Genomic DNA, 19,604 nt, shown 5'->3' with positions numbered 1-19,604 from the left:
CTGTTTAGTGCTGCAAGTGGAGTAGCCATGGAGTACTAAAGATAATATATAGATATAATTGGTTTGTTTTGGTAGTAAGAAGTGTCAAGTAACTGTAGTGCGATCTGTTGTTTATATACGGAGGAAGTATAATACTGTGGTGTTCTATCATGATTATTTAACACTGTCTAAAATGTAAAAGTATATTAAATAGGGAGTAGGTGAGTAATAAATGGGTGAGATGCAGAGAAGTGAAAACAATGATAAAGATGTGTAACAAAAAATAGGAGAATGGTCTTTATGTGTGTGGCCAAGACAAATGGTGTTTGTGTGTTAGGAATAGCATCACAAAACATCCCATAATGAACCAGCCATGCTGTAATCCATGCTTATTTGTTGTGTAACAGGTTTAAGGATTTAGCATTGTGGCTCAAATTCTGCTCTTGGAGTTAAAGAGTCACAGTTACGTTGTGCTTCTCTGTTGGAAAATCCACTTGCTTCAGCATTGCCCTGAGGGGTAAAGGAGTAGATTTCTATTTGCAGAATGGTAGAATGTGTGATATAAAGCCGCATGCATGTTCTGGAGGAAAGTGAGTTTGGAAAGCTTTCAAATCATACTTACAGTCCCAGGTGTAGAAAGAGACTAACCCCTGTAAGAAGAGTACCTCACCATTAAGGATCTTACACTTTAATTTGATGTTCTGCATAACCCACAGTTTTTCTAATTGCTTGTGAAGAAATTGAGAGAAATGGGGCACTTGAATTTTATTTGTCATTATACTTCTTGTTTGTTATTAATATCCTGTAAATGCATAACATTGGGTGGAAATCTGGTTTCAGAGAGGCTAGAGGTTAGTTATGTGTTATTTATGCCTTGTTAGCTTCTTTACTATTTGATGGTCCTTTTGGTTAACCAAGAGATGAACTCTGGCTAGGCAGAAGAGGGGATCAGTTTACTTTTAGATCTTATGGGAAAGAAGCTATTTCTCAACTTCTCTCTGTGTCTCTGATGAAAAGAGGGACTTTGACTCTTTGAAAAGATGAATCTTGACTTTATAATGATAATTTGCTCTTAGAAATTATTTGAAGTTGGAACATTTGGCACTGTATAAAAGTACATAAAAGAATACGCATAAAGGATCCCAAGTCCCTGCCTTGAGGAATATACATACCAATTAGAACATAGCAATACATAGTACACATATTATGCATTAGGGGGAAAAAACCCAGCAAAACTGAGTGATGGATTTAATTTTGGAAAAAAATTTTGAGTCACATGTGGAAAATATGCTTTTAAGAATGAATGAAAAATATAATGAAATATAACTAAATACAATGAAAAAACAGTTATAAATGCAGTGTCAGAAGGCAAGGTGGAAAGTGGGAAACCGATATAAAAGATGTCTTAGGGAGAGTGAATCACTGCCCACACAAAAGAGGTGAGCAGAGGGTGGAACTGTGTGTCCTTGAAGAAGAAAATGGCGCTTGAACACGTGAGGCATTTGACACAGGTGTTGACATCCTTTGATTTTTAGGAGAGCGGCAGTTATTGAATAGACAGAGGGAAACAAGTTCCAAGCTTGGTGGCTGCAAATGCCTCTGTTGTAACTGATGATATAAAAGCCTGAAGAGTGGGCATCTTCTAGGGAGGAGGACAGAAAGGGGAAGGAGGAGGCAGTTGAGATTGTGCTGAAATGTCCTGGCAAGCAAGGAGCCAGTGAGCAGGGACTGAAACCATGCTAATGAGGGAGGGCCCAAATGGAAGAATTAGTCATGAAGGGCCCAAACTGGTTTGGGAGGGAGAGAAGACAAATGTGCTTATGGAAGAAGCAGAAGTGTTGGGGAGAACTGAGAAAGCAGGTCTGAAGAGCAGGCGGACGGAAAGAGAAGAGTGGGAAAAAGAAGTGGCAGAGAAGAGTGGGAAAAAGAAGTGGCCTTTAAACTGCATCTGTGGAATAGCAGTGGCTGGGGAAGGGATTGTGCGCCTGGCAGCTGGCTGCAGGTGATCCAGAAGGGATCTGACAGGCAGGCAGTGTGCGTGGATAGCTGGGGCTTGGAGACATGGTGGTGACAGAGCTGGGGTGGAGCCAGGTAGGAGAGTAGCAGTAAGGAGGTCAGTGCCACTGAAGTGGTGTGGGTGCAAGTGGGAAGCACAGGGACATGGACTGTGGTGGAAGTGAATTGACATGTGGATAGTAATGAGGGCGTGTTGAGTTCTCTTTGTGAAGAGTGTGAGAGGAGAGGGTGGGTCTTGGTGTGTACATGTGGTACATAGACTCATTTCTTTGAAAGGAGTAGTAAAGTTTAACTATAGTATTTTGTGATGCAAACAGATTTGTGTTCTTGGTGTATGTAATTCATGTTTTTCCTACCAGTTGATAGATTTGTCTTGCAAGTTGTAGTTGTATGGAAAAATAAATAAACTGGCAACAGCCTGTGCAACAGACCTTTCTTCCTTGCAGACTTGCCTGCTTGCTATCCTATGAGTGATAATTTCAGAGGTTTTGTTTTGTTTTGAAGTAGTTGCTCAGCATTTGTGTGCTGAGGCTGTTAACAAGAGTATCGAAGTAGGAGTGGGTTTTGTTCCTTTGCTTTTTTTCTGCTCTTAACTCTACCTTCCTGTTCCCAAAGCCAGCAATGAGCTCGTGAATGGTTTTGGGGATAGATGTCTATCCAGGCCTCTCTTTTTCACAGAGGATGTAACAACAGAATAATTTTCTGCACTTCTCTAAATTTCTGTCTTTGGAGTTCTGGGAAAATATACACTGTGGGTGAGGGAGGGGCCTAAAGACTCAAAGTCTTTGATTAAATGGCAAGGAGAGGGGAAGTACATGTTCAGAGTAATTCAGAACAGAGTTATCAGGGTTTATCTTGTGATTCCACAATGTCCTGACCTGCGAAATTCTGAAGCACGCTTTCCATTGTGCCACAGTAAGAGCAAGGTTAACAGGATTGGTAAAATGTGCCTTGAAATTTTATTTATAAGGACTGGATGGAATGTTTGTGTCTTTGGATGATACATTGCAGTGACGTTCCACAGAGATAGTTCGGCACTTCATACCAAAATAAGTCAGACCAACTGACAGCTGGAAGATTTGATTTTAAGTTTAGTTTCTTTTCTTCTGACTGGAAGCTTTGAAATCCAGAAAAAGTCATCTTGTGCTTTGTATTCATTTGATATACAAGACTGTTGGTTTCTTCCCTTTGTGTTTAAAAAAGTGGATAAATAAAAAGAGGAGAAAAGTAGTTACTTTAGTGTGCAAGTCAACTCATGCTTTATGGTTATGTCACTTTTATTGTACTGGCTATATTTGTTTGCTTTTCTATGCTGACAGTGACAGGCCAGTACACAATTCAATATATTTCAAAGCTGGATTTGTACTGGAAATAGCTTTTAATGATCACATCTGCAGAAAACTCCAAAATGAATTGTTGAAGTAATGAAGCAACAGCTGACATCATCTCATCTTTAAAATTGCTGGTGAATTTAGGAACTTGTGATCCTTCTTTTAAGCTACTAGCAGTCAGGTGTTTTATTAAGTGCTCATCATCACAAATTACGCTTGTGGATGAATCAAACTTGAGAGGTACTGTGTACCTTAGTGTAAAGAAAGTGAAATGAAGGTATTTCTGAGACACTGGCTATCCACAGATTGGCCTTTAGCAGTGTCCTCTGCCAGTTTGGGACTGGTGTCACAGAGCCAAAGCTGTGTGCAGTTTAAGCAACGCAGCAGCTCCTGAGTCTCAGGTGGTGTAGAGCAAGCTTCAGCTTGGCTGGTTTGGGATTTCTGAAGTGCAGTGTCTTCGCTTGGGCCTGGGCATAGTCTGGGCATACTTGACATTCAGAAATGTTGCAGAGAGTGGAAAAAAGTGTGATTGAAAGTCTTAATGAATTACCTGCTTAAGTTCTTAAACGTTTAAGAAAGCTTCCTAAAATAGAACTCGTCCATCCTGTTTTCTGCTTTATAAGAGCTTACATTTATATTTTGACAGCTATATCTCTCTATATACATATATATACACGCACACAAAAAAGTAACCCAACATCTGCAAATGAGGTTTTGGTGGTGTGTGTTTTGTGAGTTTTGTGTTGCTTCTCACTGTTAAGCAGTGCTATCTCAGAAGGTAATGTTTAATAGAATGCTTTTATGGCTTATTTCATGTGATTATACCTTCCTGTATTACAGGGCACAGTTCCTCTACTTTTTCCCTCTGCTCTTTCTCCCTCTGTCCCACTCCTCCCCCACCTCCCCCACCTCCCCAACCCTCCCCTTTTTTTTTCAATGCAATCTTTTCGCTCTTGTCTCACTGCTTTACAATTCCTTTATAGGGTGGAGGGGTAAAAAGTAAGAAAACAACTTGCTGGTGTTACTTCAAAAATAACTTTGTTACAGTAAGACGTTAGTAGTTAATCAAAGCACAAGTGCTGTAATTCTAAGTCTGTTAACAGGTTAACGCTTGGCAACACTTACATTTATAAGGTAATGATTTTACTGTAGCAATTTAAGCAGTAGGATATATTAGGTATGAGTGAAATTAATTTATTACCTTGAATTTCTTAATTCTCCACACAGCTTATTTTGTAGCAGTGTCCCATAGAAATAATATTTACCTTCCATTGACCTGGCGAACACATAGCTGTAGCTAGTAAACTTGCTTGGTATTAAACATACAGCTTTTTGCATTTGAGGTCTGCCATGGACAAGTTGTTACAGCGCTGTATGAATCTACTAAAGCACTGAAGTTTGTTCCTTAATGGTGTAATTGTTAGTTGTGACAGAGTGGAATTTGGGCACTTAGGACAAGGCTGCTATGTAACTTTTGCTGGGGTAGGAAATCAACAATTCAGAATGTTTACTTTTAATTATGCTTGTGTTTTTCTTGCATTCAGGTCTTGATTTACACAGCACAAAGGCATTCCAGTTTTAGCTAGTGGTACAGCTTCTGAATTGATACAAATTGATTTCATGGCACTGTGCACACTTATGGCAGCTAAGGATGTGGTTTGTGTGTAGGTTGCATTGATGGGACAGATGAAAGAGGCAGCAAGAAGGGGTATGTGTCTGGGTGTGCAGTGTACTGCACCCCTGCATGTTACAGTTTTAAGATACAAACTGAGCCCATAACAGAGCATACCGGGAGGAAAATACCCTGCCTGTACAGTTTGAAATCAGCCCCCACACTGAAGATTTAAAATGGCCGTGTTACAACTCCATGTAAATCGGTCTGCAGTGGAAACCCTAACAAGATCATTAAATATAAAAGCACTATTGGGTGCTGGGAAAATACTGTGCTGCCCATATATATATGCATCTCCATAGACATGCATGAATAGACAGCATCAATGCCATCGATTTGAATAAGGAGGTAATACACAGTATTGAGATGACTTTGCTTGTAACTGACTTAGTGTTTGATTTGAAACCATCAGAACTGTAAGCGTTTCTTCAATTTTTAATTCTTAGTCTTGGGGAATAGTAAGCCACTAAAGTAACTCCCATGGTCGGTGTGGCCAAATAGGAAAAGATTACTGTTACATGAAGAAAAATGGAGGCTTTTTTTTTTTTTTTGGTTGTGTTTTTGGTTTTTGATTGTTTGGGGTTTTTTTATTTTATTTTATTAGTTTATAATTTTTTTTTATTTTAAGTGTTTGGGTTTTTTTTTTTTTTGAACCTAAAATGAAGCTTATTTTCAGAATTAATGATACTGTTACAGTGTGTCAAAATAAGAGCTTTTGACTTGCCAATATATATCATTAATGACCCTAGGAAAAGAAAAATCACATCTGCACTAGTGCAGTTCTTGGCTTTTCTAGGGCTGATCAATAATCACATTGTGCATTCATTCCTGCTAGCCCCCCACCCTGCAAGGTCAACTTTAACTACTAGTCTTTACATTTCAGAAAAAGGACATAGACTGCCTTATGCATTAGTAATATCGGTCTCAGTGTTTCCTTTGAGTCTAATTTATAGTTACCCATACAAAAAAAAATCAGTAACTTTTTTTCTCCGTCTCTCTCTTTTTTTTTTTTTTTTTTAATTTAGGGACTTTATCTGTAATTTTTCAGGGGAACTTTTCTCCTCTGTTGCCTTCTGGTGCTGTGTTGAGAGGTCTAGGTAGGAACTGGACTGAGGATGCTGAGCTTTGCTATGGTTGTGCTGCTTAAATGGATCCTCTCTTAATTGTATTGTAGCATGTGACAATGACAATGGGAGAACAACAGTTTCAGGGCCTCATGTCTGGATGGTAATGCAGCTGCTGCAATAAAGTCTTGTTATGGTTGACCAGTCACATTTGGACAGTTATTTCTAATTAGAAGTTCTTTTTTATGTTGCATTAGAAAATATTTTGAAGCAAGCTGGTAGATGTTTGGGTGAAGTTAGTTCATTTTCTCCTCCTTACCTTGAAAGATTAATGTTGCTTTTTGCTTTTTGTTTTGTCCTGCAGCCAGAATAAGTAGCCTTGAAAAAATCTTGCCTTTAAAATAAACTTTTTTTTTTTTTGAATATAATGTAGTGGTCTCCAGCGACTGCTGTAAAATAAAGGATTATTGTCAGTAGTTCTGTCTAGTTTTAAGTCTTGTGATGGTATTTTGTGATTTCTGCATTGTTGTTGTTTTTTTTTTTTCCATGAAAGTACTAGTGTTACTGGTTCCCTTTTATTCATTTCTTCATATTAGAGGGGAAATGTAGTTTGTTCATAATGGATTATTGATTGGTCTGTGAACAGCAGAAGCCCCAAGGCCTTGTCATCAATGGTACTTACTCTCCCAATAGTGAATGCGTTGCTTCATGCAGCCATTCACAACCTCAGTCTGTAGAATATAAGCCTGTAATTGTTACTCTTGTGTAGCACAGTTTTTAGGGAGAGGAACTCTTCATTGTCATTATGGGATTTTCCCCCTCAATTTGTTCAAAGAATAGTCCCTTTGTTTTGGTAGCAAGATAAAGCTTGTCCTGGATGTTAATGATACATTTCAATTCATTGCTTAGAATACTACAGTGTAACTAGTAAAGTACATTTCTTTGTCTCTCAGAAGACAAACACGCACAGTATACTAAAACACAAAATATGTACTGAGTGGGTGACAGCTTTGTGTTTCTCAACATATCTCATAGCAGTGTGAAAGCAAACTCCCTTCCACCCTGCCTTGCTCCTGAACTGTTTCTTGAGGAGCCACAAAAAAATCTGGGATACAGAGGTTTTGTTGATTTTTGTTTTGAGAGCGATCACCTCGCTGCAAATGCCTACCTCCAGCTTCTCCAGCATTAGTGTTTTTACCTTTATTTCAGTGTATTCTCTCCCTTGTAAAGGGTGCGGCATCGGTTGAGAAAGGCCTGACTCTGCTTTCCCAGCCCTGGCTGCTGCTCAGAAGCCTGCTGCAAAATGTCATTAGCTCATGGAGGGAGAAAGACACAAAAACATATGATGTATTGGGAGAAGCTCAAAACAATATCTCACGGTTCAGACAGCAAACTTTGCAAATGGGAAGAGCTTCACCAGCTGCAGGGGAAGGCTGGTAGAAAATAATGAAACAAAAAAGTATTGCAAAATGCTACTGAAGGATTTTATAAAGCCTGAGTGGAAATAGACTAATAGAAATTTCTTGTTTGTTTTTCCAGGGGCTTTTTATTTTTCTTTTTCAGTCTTGTGTCAGTTTTGGCAGGCTTAAACAGACTTTAGGAGGTCTGTTGTCAAGATTGCCGCTTTTAATAACTGAAAGCGTTTGAAAATTTGACAGTCTTCTACAACTGCCTTGGGATTTTTAGATAGGTTTTTACTGGGTTACTTTGGATTACTCTAAGAAAATCAGTTCAGAGTTATGCTGCCTTTACCTTTATAGGTTGTGGAATGCCAGAATTGCCTACAAATTCAGCTATAGGCTTACTGTTTAAGAGATAAGCTCTGTCTTCTGTACTGTGGTGTAGTTTGAAGGATGCTATCAGCTCAAGGCATAAATGGTCTAGTGACATGGTCTAGAAGAGGCATTTCAGTTGGACTGGTGCCTAAATAAGGATGGTGGGATCAAGCCTTTAGTCAGGGTGATGGACTAATGACCCCCATGGGATCTGGATGTCCAGAAGAAGCCATGTCCCCTCACAAAGTGAGGAGGAGGGCATGCAGGCAGGGCAAGGCTGGTGCATGTGGAGGATGGAGTCTGTAGCCTGGGGAGAAGACAAGGAAGGGGAGAAAGGTCTCTGCGGTTCAGTGAGCTTGAAGGCTGGTGGGGCAGTTCTCTGTCCTTTGTCCCTTCTCTTGCTGCACTTAGCTCTCTTCTGGTCTCTTTACTCTGAATGGCAAAGCCTGTTTGGTTCTGGGGCAACCTGAGCCTCCTCAAATCAGGAGAGATCCTCTCTCCAGGTTGTTCTTGAAATATACAATTTCCTCAAATTCACCTGGATATTTGTGTGCTGTATCCTATCATTTTATCATTTGAAAGAAATTTCAGTAAGGTATTTTTCCACAAGATCATGCCTCACAGTTGTGTTTTGTTTTTTTTTTTTTTTTTAAGCCCTTGTTGAGTTTTGCAGAGGAACATGGTGGAGTGGTTGCAGTGTATGTTCAAATCTCTTGGAGATTAGAAGAGCGATATCTCTCCAGTGCATTTTTCTTTCAGATGGGACCCAGCCTGAAAGCAGTTTGTTTTAAAAGATACCCTGTGCTTTTTGAATAGATTTCTGTAGCTTCCCAGAGTGTATGTTCTTCTTTATTACTTACACAGCTTATGCAATGTGATTTTTAAAGTCATGTTTAATCGAAGAGAAATTTTAAAAAAAAATGTATAGTCTGCTGTATGTTGGAACAGGAATAATTTTCTTGTATGTATTCCTCCGTCTTCACTGCACAGGATATTTGTATGTAAGAAATCAATTTGCAATTATTTTTCCAGTGTGGTATCTTTGCATATATTTTTTCTTCTTCCCCCCCGATTTTTCTGTGTTGTTTATTTTCAATTTCTCTTTTTATTAGTTGTTTTCCAAGAGGCACAAAAGGTCCTTAAGAGGGTCTGTCTCACCCTGTGGGCAGTCCTCACATACCTAGTCCTCTTTCAGAATGTGAGGGTGGCATGAAGAGTAATAGGTATTTAGGGTGCTCCTGTGTTACATAAAGTGCTGTTTCCCTGTACTTTTATGCATACTTCATGTCAAGACTAAGAGGGTCTTGCAGAAGTTGCGAGGACGATGCAGCCATGCACCAGCATCAGCATGCCTGCTGAGCTGCTGGGAGGGCCAGGCTACCACAGCCTCACTGGGGAAGCCAGGGCTGATCTTGGAAAAGACTCTGGGGCTCTGTGGGGAGAGCAAGTCTCTTTGGTCAAATGTGTTTTCTCTCAAACCAAGAGCTCTATCCAAGTTAATTTTAAAAACTAGAGAAGTTTGGATGCCTAAATGTTTGAATTAGTGTAGATTCTGACAAGTTCTTGGTTTAAGCATGTAGGAAAGCTTGTTTTCCTTTTCAGGGGAACTACGAAAAAAAAAGTGTGTATTTATTCCCATATGGGTCAAGGCAGAGAATCTCTGTGAGGCAATGGTGCAGGAACAAGCATTATAACTAAAATATTTGGCGGTGCAAACGCATTTCGCAGCACACCACCCCTCCTGTTTTTGGGTTTTTGTTCACGTTTCTTTTCCATGTTGCTTTATATTCCAAACTTGCGTGTAAACAGTGAAGATAAGTGCCTTAGTGTATTTTAAAGGGGCTGAAAATGTCTCATGGATACTGGCCAGCTGCTTCTTACATGAACTGCTGATTCTTAATTCAACAAAATAAACTTAATCTAGTTCATATGCCCCTTAAAACAGAATATCACACCCCCACCCCCAAGAAGTTGTATGGCATTTGGCATAGACTGCAGTGCCATTAAAACACACACAATATTTTTAAAGACTACATATTAATTTGCAGTTTACATTCACTTGCGTTTCCTTATGGCTTGCCTCTCTGCTAGTGGGGATTTCTGTGCTGTGACAGTCTGGGAGAAATCTGCAGGCTGGGTGTAACTCCGCTATGGATTCTGTGGGACAAACCAGTGCTGTGGAACTGCAGAGCGAGCTTGGACCAAAGCACTGAAAGGTTACTGGTTACCACCTGAAATTGCTGAGAGGTGAAACACTTTTGGTAGCCTGGGGGTAGCTGGAGGTGGCTGCATTCCATGTGTGCTGAAAGAGACTTATTTCAGAATACTTTCAAAGTTGGAATTATTTCAAAATACAACTATTTTTATCATCACAGTCATCCAGAAAGAAACAAAAATAGCTATGGCAAGATTCTACTCGCAATGGAAGAGTAATTGGTGTAATTTGATTTTACCAGTTGACATCTTCCATCCCTTGTGCCATCTTTGATGTTTACTAATTAATATTGAGGTAAAAATTATTAAGCCAGAATGTTATTTTTTATTTGTAGGATTTTTTTTACAAGTGTTTTTTTTCCTCATTGTTATGTTCAGTCTTCTGAATTGAAGCTTTTTTGAAAGTTGTAATTTTATTTGCTGCTTTCCAATGAACAACTGGCTTTGCTGTTCTGCAGAGAGCCCCTCTAGAAGAATTACTTTTAAGTGACACTCAAATGGTATGAAGGGGGAATCGTGAGTTGTTCATATACGTTTGTGTCAATCGATTTACCAAAGCCTAGGGTAGACCTCTGTAGACTGTGTAAAGCAAGCTCAGGTTGGTTGAACACCCTTACTCCCAGTGGAATTTTTGTCTGTGGAAGATCAGACTTGAAATTTTGTGGGTGTTAAATGTGTATGAATTCAAATAATTAAAATCTAGGAATAATTTATTTCCACTTCTAAAGTTATAAATTGCAGTGCATTGGCCAAGATAAAGTAACAAAGACAAAACATTTTTTTTTTAATATTTTGGTGAAGACAATAACACTTCCATTAAGTATTTTAGACTAATAAAATAATTCATTAATTTTTTAACTCTTTTTTCCCCCCTCAGGCCTAATTTAATATAGGACTAGGGGGATCTCCTGTGAGTGGCTAATACCCTTCTTATAAGTAATGCTTTTCTTCATAGCCTCATTTTCATAACTAAGTTTCATTAATGAAAATGCTATAAATAATTAAAGTGAAATATGTCAAGACTAAGCCCAGGGAATCTGTGGCCAAGTAAACAAAGGGTCTGAAGCTTTGGTTTTATATGTGCCTGAACTGCTGCATATAGCATTCTTGTCTAAGTTTGGCTCTTAGAGCTCTTTTGAACTTTCAGACAGGAAGCACTGTAGAAAGTTGAGTTAAAAAGGGACCTACATTTAAAAATAAATTAAAAAAAAGTCGATAGTCTAAAAGTTGGCCTGCCAATAAAAGCAGTATTCTCACTGGTGAAAACTGTAGAATATTAAGAATGTAGAAAACATTGTATAAAATATCTGAAAAAATCTGTCCCCAAAGTTTTCTATTTTTTATCCCTGAAATTATGTGGATCATTTCAGAAGAAGCTGTTGCTTGCATTTAGCATGGTAGTATACTTGATCAAGAAGTTACCTGGTGTATGATTTAATGAGTTCTAGGTTAAGTCTTTGATTATAAGGCAACACGGTTGTTACTTGGCAGAGTTAGATTATGGGTCAAATAAATAAGATGCTACTCTGAATTGTTTCATCTATCAATGTGCAGTGTAAACCTCATTTGTATTTGCTTTTTGGCATGTTTGTACCTTCTGGTACAGCTACAACTTCAGCGGCTGCCATCCTTTATAGAGCCAGGAAATTTTTTCCAAGGCTGTCCCTGAATTTACTTTTAAATAGCTAATTTTAGAAATTAATTTAGGTACTCTAGTTTGTAAACTTCCTGCTCATTTAGACTTCTGAATTTGTGAAATTTATTTTTTTTTTCAGCAATAATAAAAAATTGATTTGTTCAAGAAATGAAATTGTTTTTGTAACTCATCCCTTAAATATCGTTGAATGCTCTCTGAGGAACACGTAGTTTGGGTTGATGCTGTTTGATAACTCTTAACATGCTGAATGGATACTAGATATGCAGAAAAACAAACCCAGAAGTGAATGGTGTCTTGTAGCAAATAAGAAGGCTAAATTAAATGTAATAAAGTTGTTCTCTAGTGTGTAACCAAGACAATAATTGTGACAGTCTTACCTTGCTTTTTATTAAGCTCGTGCTTGTGATGTGGTTAGACTATTTATTTACGTATTGAAGAGACTCAGAGGTGAATACAGTGAGAAATCTTAAAATTTACAATTGTAAATCTGTAGCTCTTTGTTGAGTCATAGATATTAAGTGATGGATATGCGAATAGAGGTCTTGTTAATGCTCTGCATATTTTTAGCTACATTTTAAGAAGCTGCTGTTAATGTGGCAATAGATCAGTTCTCTTCATTAGAGAATGCTGTGTTCTTTGATCTTAGTCATGTGGTGTTTGTAGCCCTTAATGAGGGGGGGTGGGGGGTGGGAAGATTGTTTCTTTTCCAATTACTGCAGTGTAAAACAATCTATGGGGATCTTGACCATTGGTTTTTGCTGTATATAAGGGGGAGAATTGCTGGGGTGTGTTTCATCTTCCACTGAGGCGGATACTGACTCTTGCATTTAATCATGACAAGATACAAAAACATTTAAACTTTTATTACTCTGTTAATCAGAGTTGTTTCTTGTTTTGTTTGTTTGTTTATGGTTAAGATTCTGTTTCATTGAGGTTGGTGGTGCTGTGATTTCCTGTATGTCCTGTTGACATAAATCACTGACTTTTAAGGTAATTTGATACCTACACACATAATCAGTTTATTGTTAGTTTTAGACTAAATTTTACCCTTGGAGGTTTTTTTTTTCCCTTCATTGTCCTTCAGGAAGTAACTTCTAGTTTTCATGAATGCTTCGTCTGGCTCTGGGTTCTCGTTTGCTCTCTAATCAAAGTACTGAGCATCCTCAGCCTCTGCGCCTGCTCTGTGCGTGCCACATCAAGCACAGCAGAGCTGTCTTAGGCGCAAAGCAATGTAGTTGCCAGTAGGAATATGATACTTGCTAAAGTTTCTAGGAAAGCCTTTTATCTTTGGCAAGTAAGTATTTTACATGAAATTACACATGATGGTAAAGCCACAGATTTAGAGTGTAATAACCCCCTCAAGAAATGTTTTCCTCATTTAAGGTGTATTTTTAGCCACTTCTGCCTGGTTTTAAAACAAAAAATTATTTTTAAAGGTTGCACTTCATTCAAGACGCTGTGATGTCAGTGTATGTAAATGAATGTTTCCTGTTTTATGCATTTTACTTATTTAGTAATTACGCTTGTCATTGAAGTCTAGAATATCAGCAGAAGGAGAAACTGCTGCTTTTTGGTGCAGTAAATTGTCGTATGGTGTGCTTCTGAGTACGGGGCGAGTGATGGAATTGTTGAAAATGAATATATTTTAATATATTTAAGAATCTGTACATTTGTATGATTTTGTTCTTGTTTCAGGTGATCTATGCCATCTTCTTACAGAGCACACAGAGGGAAATTTTCACTTCGGACTCTCCTGAGCAGCTGAAAGGAGAAACGTTACCCTGAGACTGAAGCAATAAAAACACTTCTCTGCAGAACCGTATGATTGAAAATGCAGCCCAGCCCTCCTCTGCTGCCAGACATGCTTTTGTGCTCCTGCCCCGCTTACCTGTTGTTGCAGTAATACTGATGGATCGTAGAAGAGAGGCAGAAATGGAGTTACGGAGATCGTCCAGCCCTGGCAAGCTAAGCAAGAACGATATGGATGCTGACAAGACCACGTGCCACAGCTGTTGCATCTGCGGTAAAAGTTTTCCTTTTCAGAGCTCCCTGTCACAACACATGAGGAAGCACACGGGTGAGAAGCCCTACAAATGCCCTTACTGTGATCATAGAGCTTCCCAAAAGGGCAACCTGAAGATTCACATCCGTAGTCACAGGACAGGCACTTTAAGTCAGGGACACGAGGTGGAGATGGGAGAGGCACAGCTGGGGGAGATGGGCGTTTCAGAGGGCCTTGGTGGGTGCACCAGCCCCACTAAAAGTACATCTGCCTGCAACAAGATCTTGAATGGTACTGCTCAGGTCGATAGCAGCAAGATCTTGTTGAGAAGCAGCAAGAAGGAGGTCACAGAGACGGCACCAGCCGAGGAGGATAGCAAGCTGACCTCTTACCAGTGCACCTTCTGCAAAAACAAATTTGAAAGGAAGAAGGACCTGGAGCAGCATCTGCACCAGGTCCACAAACCATTCAAGTGCAGGCTGTGCAGCTACATGACCTTGAGGGAGGAGACGCTGTTAAACCACATAGAGAAGGACCATATAACAGCTCAGGTCCCCAATGGGGAGGCCTACACTGAGAACTGCAAGAGCGAGCTGAGTGCAGGCGAGTTTCCATGCGAAGTCTGCGGTCAGGCCTTTAGTCAAACCTGGTTCCTGAAAGCTCACATGAAAAAGCATAGGGGCTCATTTGATCACGGATGCCATATTTGTGGCAGGAGATTCAAAGAGCCCTGGTTTCTCAAAAACCACATGAAGTCGCATGGCCCCAGGTCTGGGAGCAAAAACAAACCAAAAAATGATTTGGAGCTCATAGCCACTATCAATGACGTGATACAAGAGGAGACAATTGTGACAGGCCTATCTCTGTATGAAGTTTGCACCAAGTGTGGAAATCTGTTTACAAATATGGAAAGCCTGAAAGCGCATAATGTTGTTCACTACCGGGTGCAGCCGGGCAGCACCGGGGATAAAGCGGAGGGCTTGACCGATGGGAGCCTGAGCTCCTCGGTAACGAAGCAGTTTTTCTTGCAGTGTCTCAATCTACGGCCATCTGTAGCACTGGATAGAGTTACAAGAGGGCAACCTGGGAAAAGAGTAGCCGAGCTGGATCCGGTCAGTAGCTACCAAGCTTGGCAGCTGGCCACCAAAGGAAAAGTAGTGGAGCCCTCGGAGTATGTGAAGTATGTGGGATGGGATGAGGCCCTGGCAGATGCGGACGTGACGTACGACAAGGATAAGAGGGAGTATATCCTTGTCAACCAGGAGAAGCGCAAGCGAGACCAGGACTCGCCCAGCAACCCCAAGAAGAAGAGCTGCACCAGTGGGCGCCCAGAGAAAGCCAGCAATGCCCCGCCAGGGGAGAGCTGCCCGCTTGCCCAGGGGGATCTGGACTACCGCCCTGCCTCACGGCAGAGCCGGCGGGCCGCCCAGAACAAGTCCACCGAGTGCTTTGAGTGTGGAAAGATCTTCCGCACCTACCACCAAATGGTGCTGCACTCCCGGGTGCACCGCAAGGAGCGGAGGAGCTGCAGTGAGGGCGGGACGGCTGCCCAGCCTGACCGCTACGGCTCCAGCAGTGAGGAAGGTGACTTGGGGTCCGTCAGCGGGCCCAGCACCCCTGGCTCTGCATCCGCCCCAGAGGACTCGGCCACCTCTGGCTTGGGGGAGGAGGGGGCTGAGGAAAGCTCAGAGGAGGGAGCAGCCAACCCCTTGCTAGGTAAGATCACTTCCAGCCTTTCCTTGCTAATGTTACTGGTCCCTGTGTCTCCTGGTGTGGGACACAGCAATGAGCAGATGAAGAAATATGTGAAAGCATGTGAAAGGTTTAAAGGCAGTGTGGATGGGGTCTCGTGCCTCCTGCTTGTCTCAGCATGGTGGCTCGTTTCTGATGTAGGTAATAAAGTGAGATCAGGTGACGTCTTCATAATATGCCAGTGAAGGACACCTGAGAAGTATCTTAGTTGCCTATAGCAACACTGTAGGGTAGGGTAGTGTCTTCCCTGGATATCCTGGGGGCTATTCTTCCTCACTTCATGGGTACCCTGTGCAGTGTTCCGCCTGCAGTGTACAGGTGTAGCAGGGTCACAGCCTGTGTAATCTAGGCCCAAAGCGCATAAACTTGTTAATCGCCAACATGAGAGGAGTCTCTCTCCTCTTCTCTGCTTCACTTCCCAAATTGTGTTTATAACTCCAAAGGCTATAATTAATCTCTCTGGATTAAAGCGGTCCTTTGAGCCCAATGCTACTAAATGGAACAAATTATTCTCCAAATAGCAGCAAAGTAAATATTTAAAAGAACGCCATTAAGCACTTTTGTATCTTCTTTTTTTTTTTTTAATCTTTTATTTTTGTTGTTCACCATGCTTTGTTTATAATACCCTTTTAGAAATGTGAGATTAACCATTCTTTCCTTGCTAGCCCTTCTGCTGGTTTTTGTTTGGTTTCTGTTTGGTGAACAATAATGCCTTCCTCTCATTTTCATTCCTTTTGTTGTGAAGAACGTAGTTATCTATAGAGTTAAACTCATTTTCAAGACCATCGTGGATGAAGTAATCTGCACCATTGTAAAAGAGGGTGGGTTTATTCAATTACCTTGTTCTTTCAGGATATTATGTATGTTGCCCTTTTTCCTGGCTTCAGACCCTGCAGCAACAAAACGACTTTTTCCAGAATTGTGTATTGTTACATGTTTTTCATAAATTTTTGAAGCAATGTGGGATACATTTATTTTGTCATTAAGTTTCTTTCATGCATGTTTCATGATTTTAGGACAACTAAAGTTATGACTGACACTGCTTGGCAATATAACTTCCAAATGTAAGGTGTAGAGGGAAGAGAGCTCCAAAGGGTTGAAATTCTAAAAAATTAAACCCATCTTTTTATCCTTAAACTTACAGAGACAGTCATAAACTTCATTTTGCTTTTGGATCAAGTCCTCAATGGACAAATTGAGTGCACACTAGAACAGAAAAGTAAATTAATCCAAGAGCTCCACTTTTTTTTTTTTTATGCTTTCTTGCCCTTTCTGTAAACAACTCCAGAAAGTCCTAGTGACAAGCTGACAAATACTTTCAGTATAATTATTTGCTCATTTAAAAGACTCAGACTTTGGCTTTTCCATCTGCTGTTGGATTCTTGAACACTTAAACAAAGCTCCTTATGGGAGCGTGCATAGTTATTTTGTGAAAATCCATCAACTGCCACCTGAAACACTTGGGTACAGTTGACACAAGATGTGGCAATAAAACTGTAGCTTTATCTAGAGTTAAGTAGGGTGCCATGTTTTACAATTGTAATGTTCAGTGCCCTTATCAAAACAGCTGTGATGAAAAACCATCTCTCTGGAGATGAGGTAAAAACATCATAACACTTTTTCGCATGATGTTCAAATAGGAAAACTGTTTTTACACACTTTCCATATTAAACACTTTATTTCTAGCAAGAAGAGTTGTCTCATATCTTTGCTTGTTCTGATTCTTGCTTCAACTCAAGCTTTGAGCCCTTGTTGCAGGAGTGAAAGGGAAGAGTTAGAGTCACACAGCAATTTCCTCTCAGGAATTAAAGTTACTGGGTTAACTGTTGTTACTAGCCAACACCTGAAAACTTGTTTCTGTGGATATCAAATTGGTCCTCATCTTCTTTAACTGTAAAGAAGCAGCAAACTAATGGGCCTAAATAAAGGTGCATCTTGGAAATGGGATTTGTTTGCAGTGATGGGTGAGGAGGGTGGCTGCTTCATTTTGTCTTTGCTAATATCACAGGTGAAGAGCTATCAGGTGCTTAATTGGCTAATAAGAAATGTTTTAATCCAAGAAGAATATTACCCTTGCTCTTTAGTAGAGTTTATTTAACTCAAATCACTGCCTCAATAAAGTGAATTTTTTTTTACAGGTGACAAAGATTTTTTTTGAATTTGAAAGAAAGGTGGAGAGGGTTTTTTTGGTGTTTTTTTGTTATTTTGTTTAGAGGAGGTTTCATAGGTCAGTGTTCAGGACTTTAATTTCTCAGTTGTCTCTTTTTGGTATGCACATTTACTGTCACGGCCCTTATATTGTGTTCTGCCTCATGGTGTTTTCAATAGTACATTTCTGCTGAAGTGCCCTTTTGTCCAGCAAGCTGTAGAATTAGTTTTAATCTCAAGATTTTAAACTCAAGAGGCTTTCTTTCCCTCCCCTGTGAACAGTAATTTAAGGTGTAAGGAATATAGGCCAAATTCTGCCCTCATGTATGTGCCTGTTAAAATCAGGTGTTCTGGTATGGCCTTGAAGCACATTTTGTCCTAGAAGTGCTGTAGTTTGCTATCCTGCAGCTTTTTTTAGTTATTCTTCCAGGTGAAGCTTTTCCATCAAGAGCAGCTCTCCAGCCCCATGGACAGCCTCCCTCCCCAGTGGAGGCAGGCAAGCAGTGCTCTTGGTTCCTGTTCCTGAAATTATTTCTGCAGTATTATTTTTACTCAGGCTGTGGTCAGGAAAATCTTGTGCTATTCATGAGGTTATATAGTATCTGTTGTTTTTTTTTTTCACTTTCCTATCTTTAATGTTTTTTCCCCCTTTGACGCATTACTATGTTATCCTGTGTCAGAAAAAGGCCTTGAGACTGCCAAGTATTGAATGTTGTGGCCTTGACACAGCTGAAAGTACTTCTTTGTGCCTTTAATTCTTAGTAATCTGAGCAGTCCTGTTGACGCACAGTGTCTTGCAACAGGGAAGCTGTCAGTGGGCCTGTATGGTCCTGGGCCAGCAGGTGTTGAGGCTGAGGGTGACAGGGACTGTGAAGTACTGGTAGGGCTTACTGGGAGAAGAGCAAGAACTGCACCTTGCATGTGAAATGGGGTTTAAAGCCCCCAGGGTAGGCACTTCTTTTTTTCGTAGCACATCTGCCTTTGGGGAGTAACATCATGATTTCTCAGGCACAAGGGAGGGGGATGGGGGGAACGTAGTATTTGCAAACCCAGTTTATCAACTGCTGGGGATAAGACTACAAAGTGTATTTCATCTATTGGAAGGAGAGTAAAAATGTGTTTTCTAGAGTTTTCTAGAATTAGATGTAGTATACTGTGTGATACCTATCATGCAAAGATCATGCAAGAAGTAGGTGTGCTTTGCGTGACAACCATGTGGGAAGAGGTGACTCAAAGCACATTTGCTTTGTTGACAGCAGACTTTGAATATTTTTGATATCTTCCTACCCCAGCTGAGTCTTTGTTTTTATTTATCATTCAAGCCATTACCCAAATGTATCTGAATTTTCTCTGAGTTGCATCCAAAGCTGTCTGAACCATCCAAAGTTGTCTTCTCCAACTTGAGATTGTTGATTGGGCTTTTTTGTGATTTTTATTTTTCCCTAAAAAGAGCCACAGAGCTATGACTGAGAGAGTAGAGAAGGATTATGTATGTGTTGATAAAAGTGAAGGGAAAACACCATTTTTATAATCTTTCAGCTTCTCGGCTGAAATGTAGTTTTAGATATGTCAGTGAATTTGGTGTTTAATATTTTTAAGGCGTGAGCCTCTTCATTGCCATGGTGTGTTTAGCAGTGAAGGTGTTACAGTTTGTTACATTAGGCTCTATGAACTATTTCCGTCCTGCAGTGAAGAAGGAAGTATAATTTTTGAGGCTGTTACTGCTGTTGGTAGGTGGGAAGATGAAGAAAAGAAGTGAAAACAATTTTAATACCTCTTGGTGCTCAGCAGACTTAGTAAAAGCACAGACTTGTCTTAGCTCAGTCAGTAAGGGAGTGCCATAAAGGTGGTACTACTTCTTGCATGTAAGTGTCAGACTGGTGTGGAAGTAAATGTTAAAAGTAATCTAGGAAGGGAAAAAAAAAACAAAAGAAAAAGAGTGTATCATAGGAAGGAAGGAGAGGTATGCTGCTCCTAGCCTGACCTTGTCGGGG

The 19,604-nt window shown here is 40.2% G+C and overlaps 1 protein-coding gene across 4 annotated transcripts in view; it reads left to right on the top strand.

The window, feature by feature from the left end:
* The window catches only part of ZNF516 (zinc finger protein 516), a 101,690-nt gene that overhangs the window by 28,949 nt on the left and 53,137 nt on the right, over nt 1-19,604 (top strand). For 3 of the 4 annotated variants that reach the window (XR_007908601.1, XM_051812684.1, XM_051812683.1), the window contains exon 2: nt 13,404-15,426. Coding sequence is in view for 3 of the 4 variants with exons in the window: in XM_051812684.1 (XP_051668644.1) it covers nt 13,530-15,426 (1,897 nt within the window). In the remaining variant the exon portion in view is untranslated. The remainder of the gene's footprint in view (nt 1-13,403; nt 15,427-19,604) is intronic. The other variant, XM_051812685.1, reaches the window with a different exon arrangement.

This window comes from Manacus candei, unplaced genomic scaffold (assembly GCF_025592945.1).
Source record: "Manacus candei isolate 608988 ecotype Guabito, Panama unplaced genomic scaffold, ASM2559294v1 h1tg000088l, whole genome shotgun sequence".
Lineage (NCBI taxonomy): Eukaryota > Metazoa > Chordata > Aves > Passeriformes > Pipridae > Manacus > Manacus candei.
The sequence above is the reverse complement of the archived record's forward strand: the minus strand, read 5'-3'. Positions and strand labels throughout refer to the sequence as shown.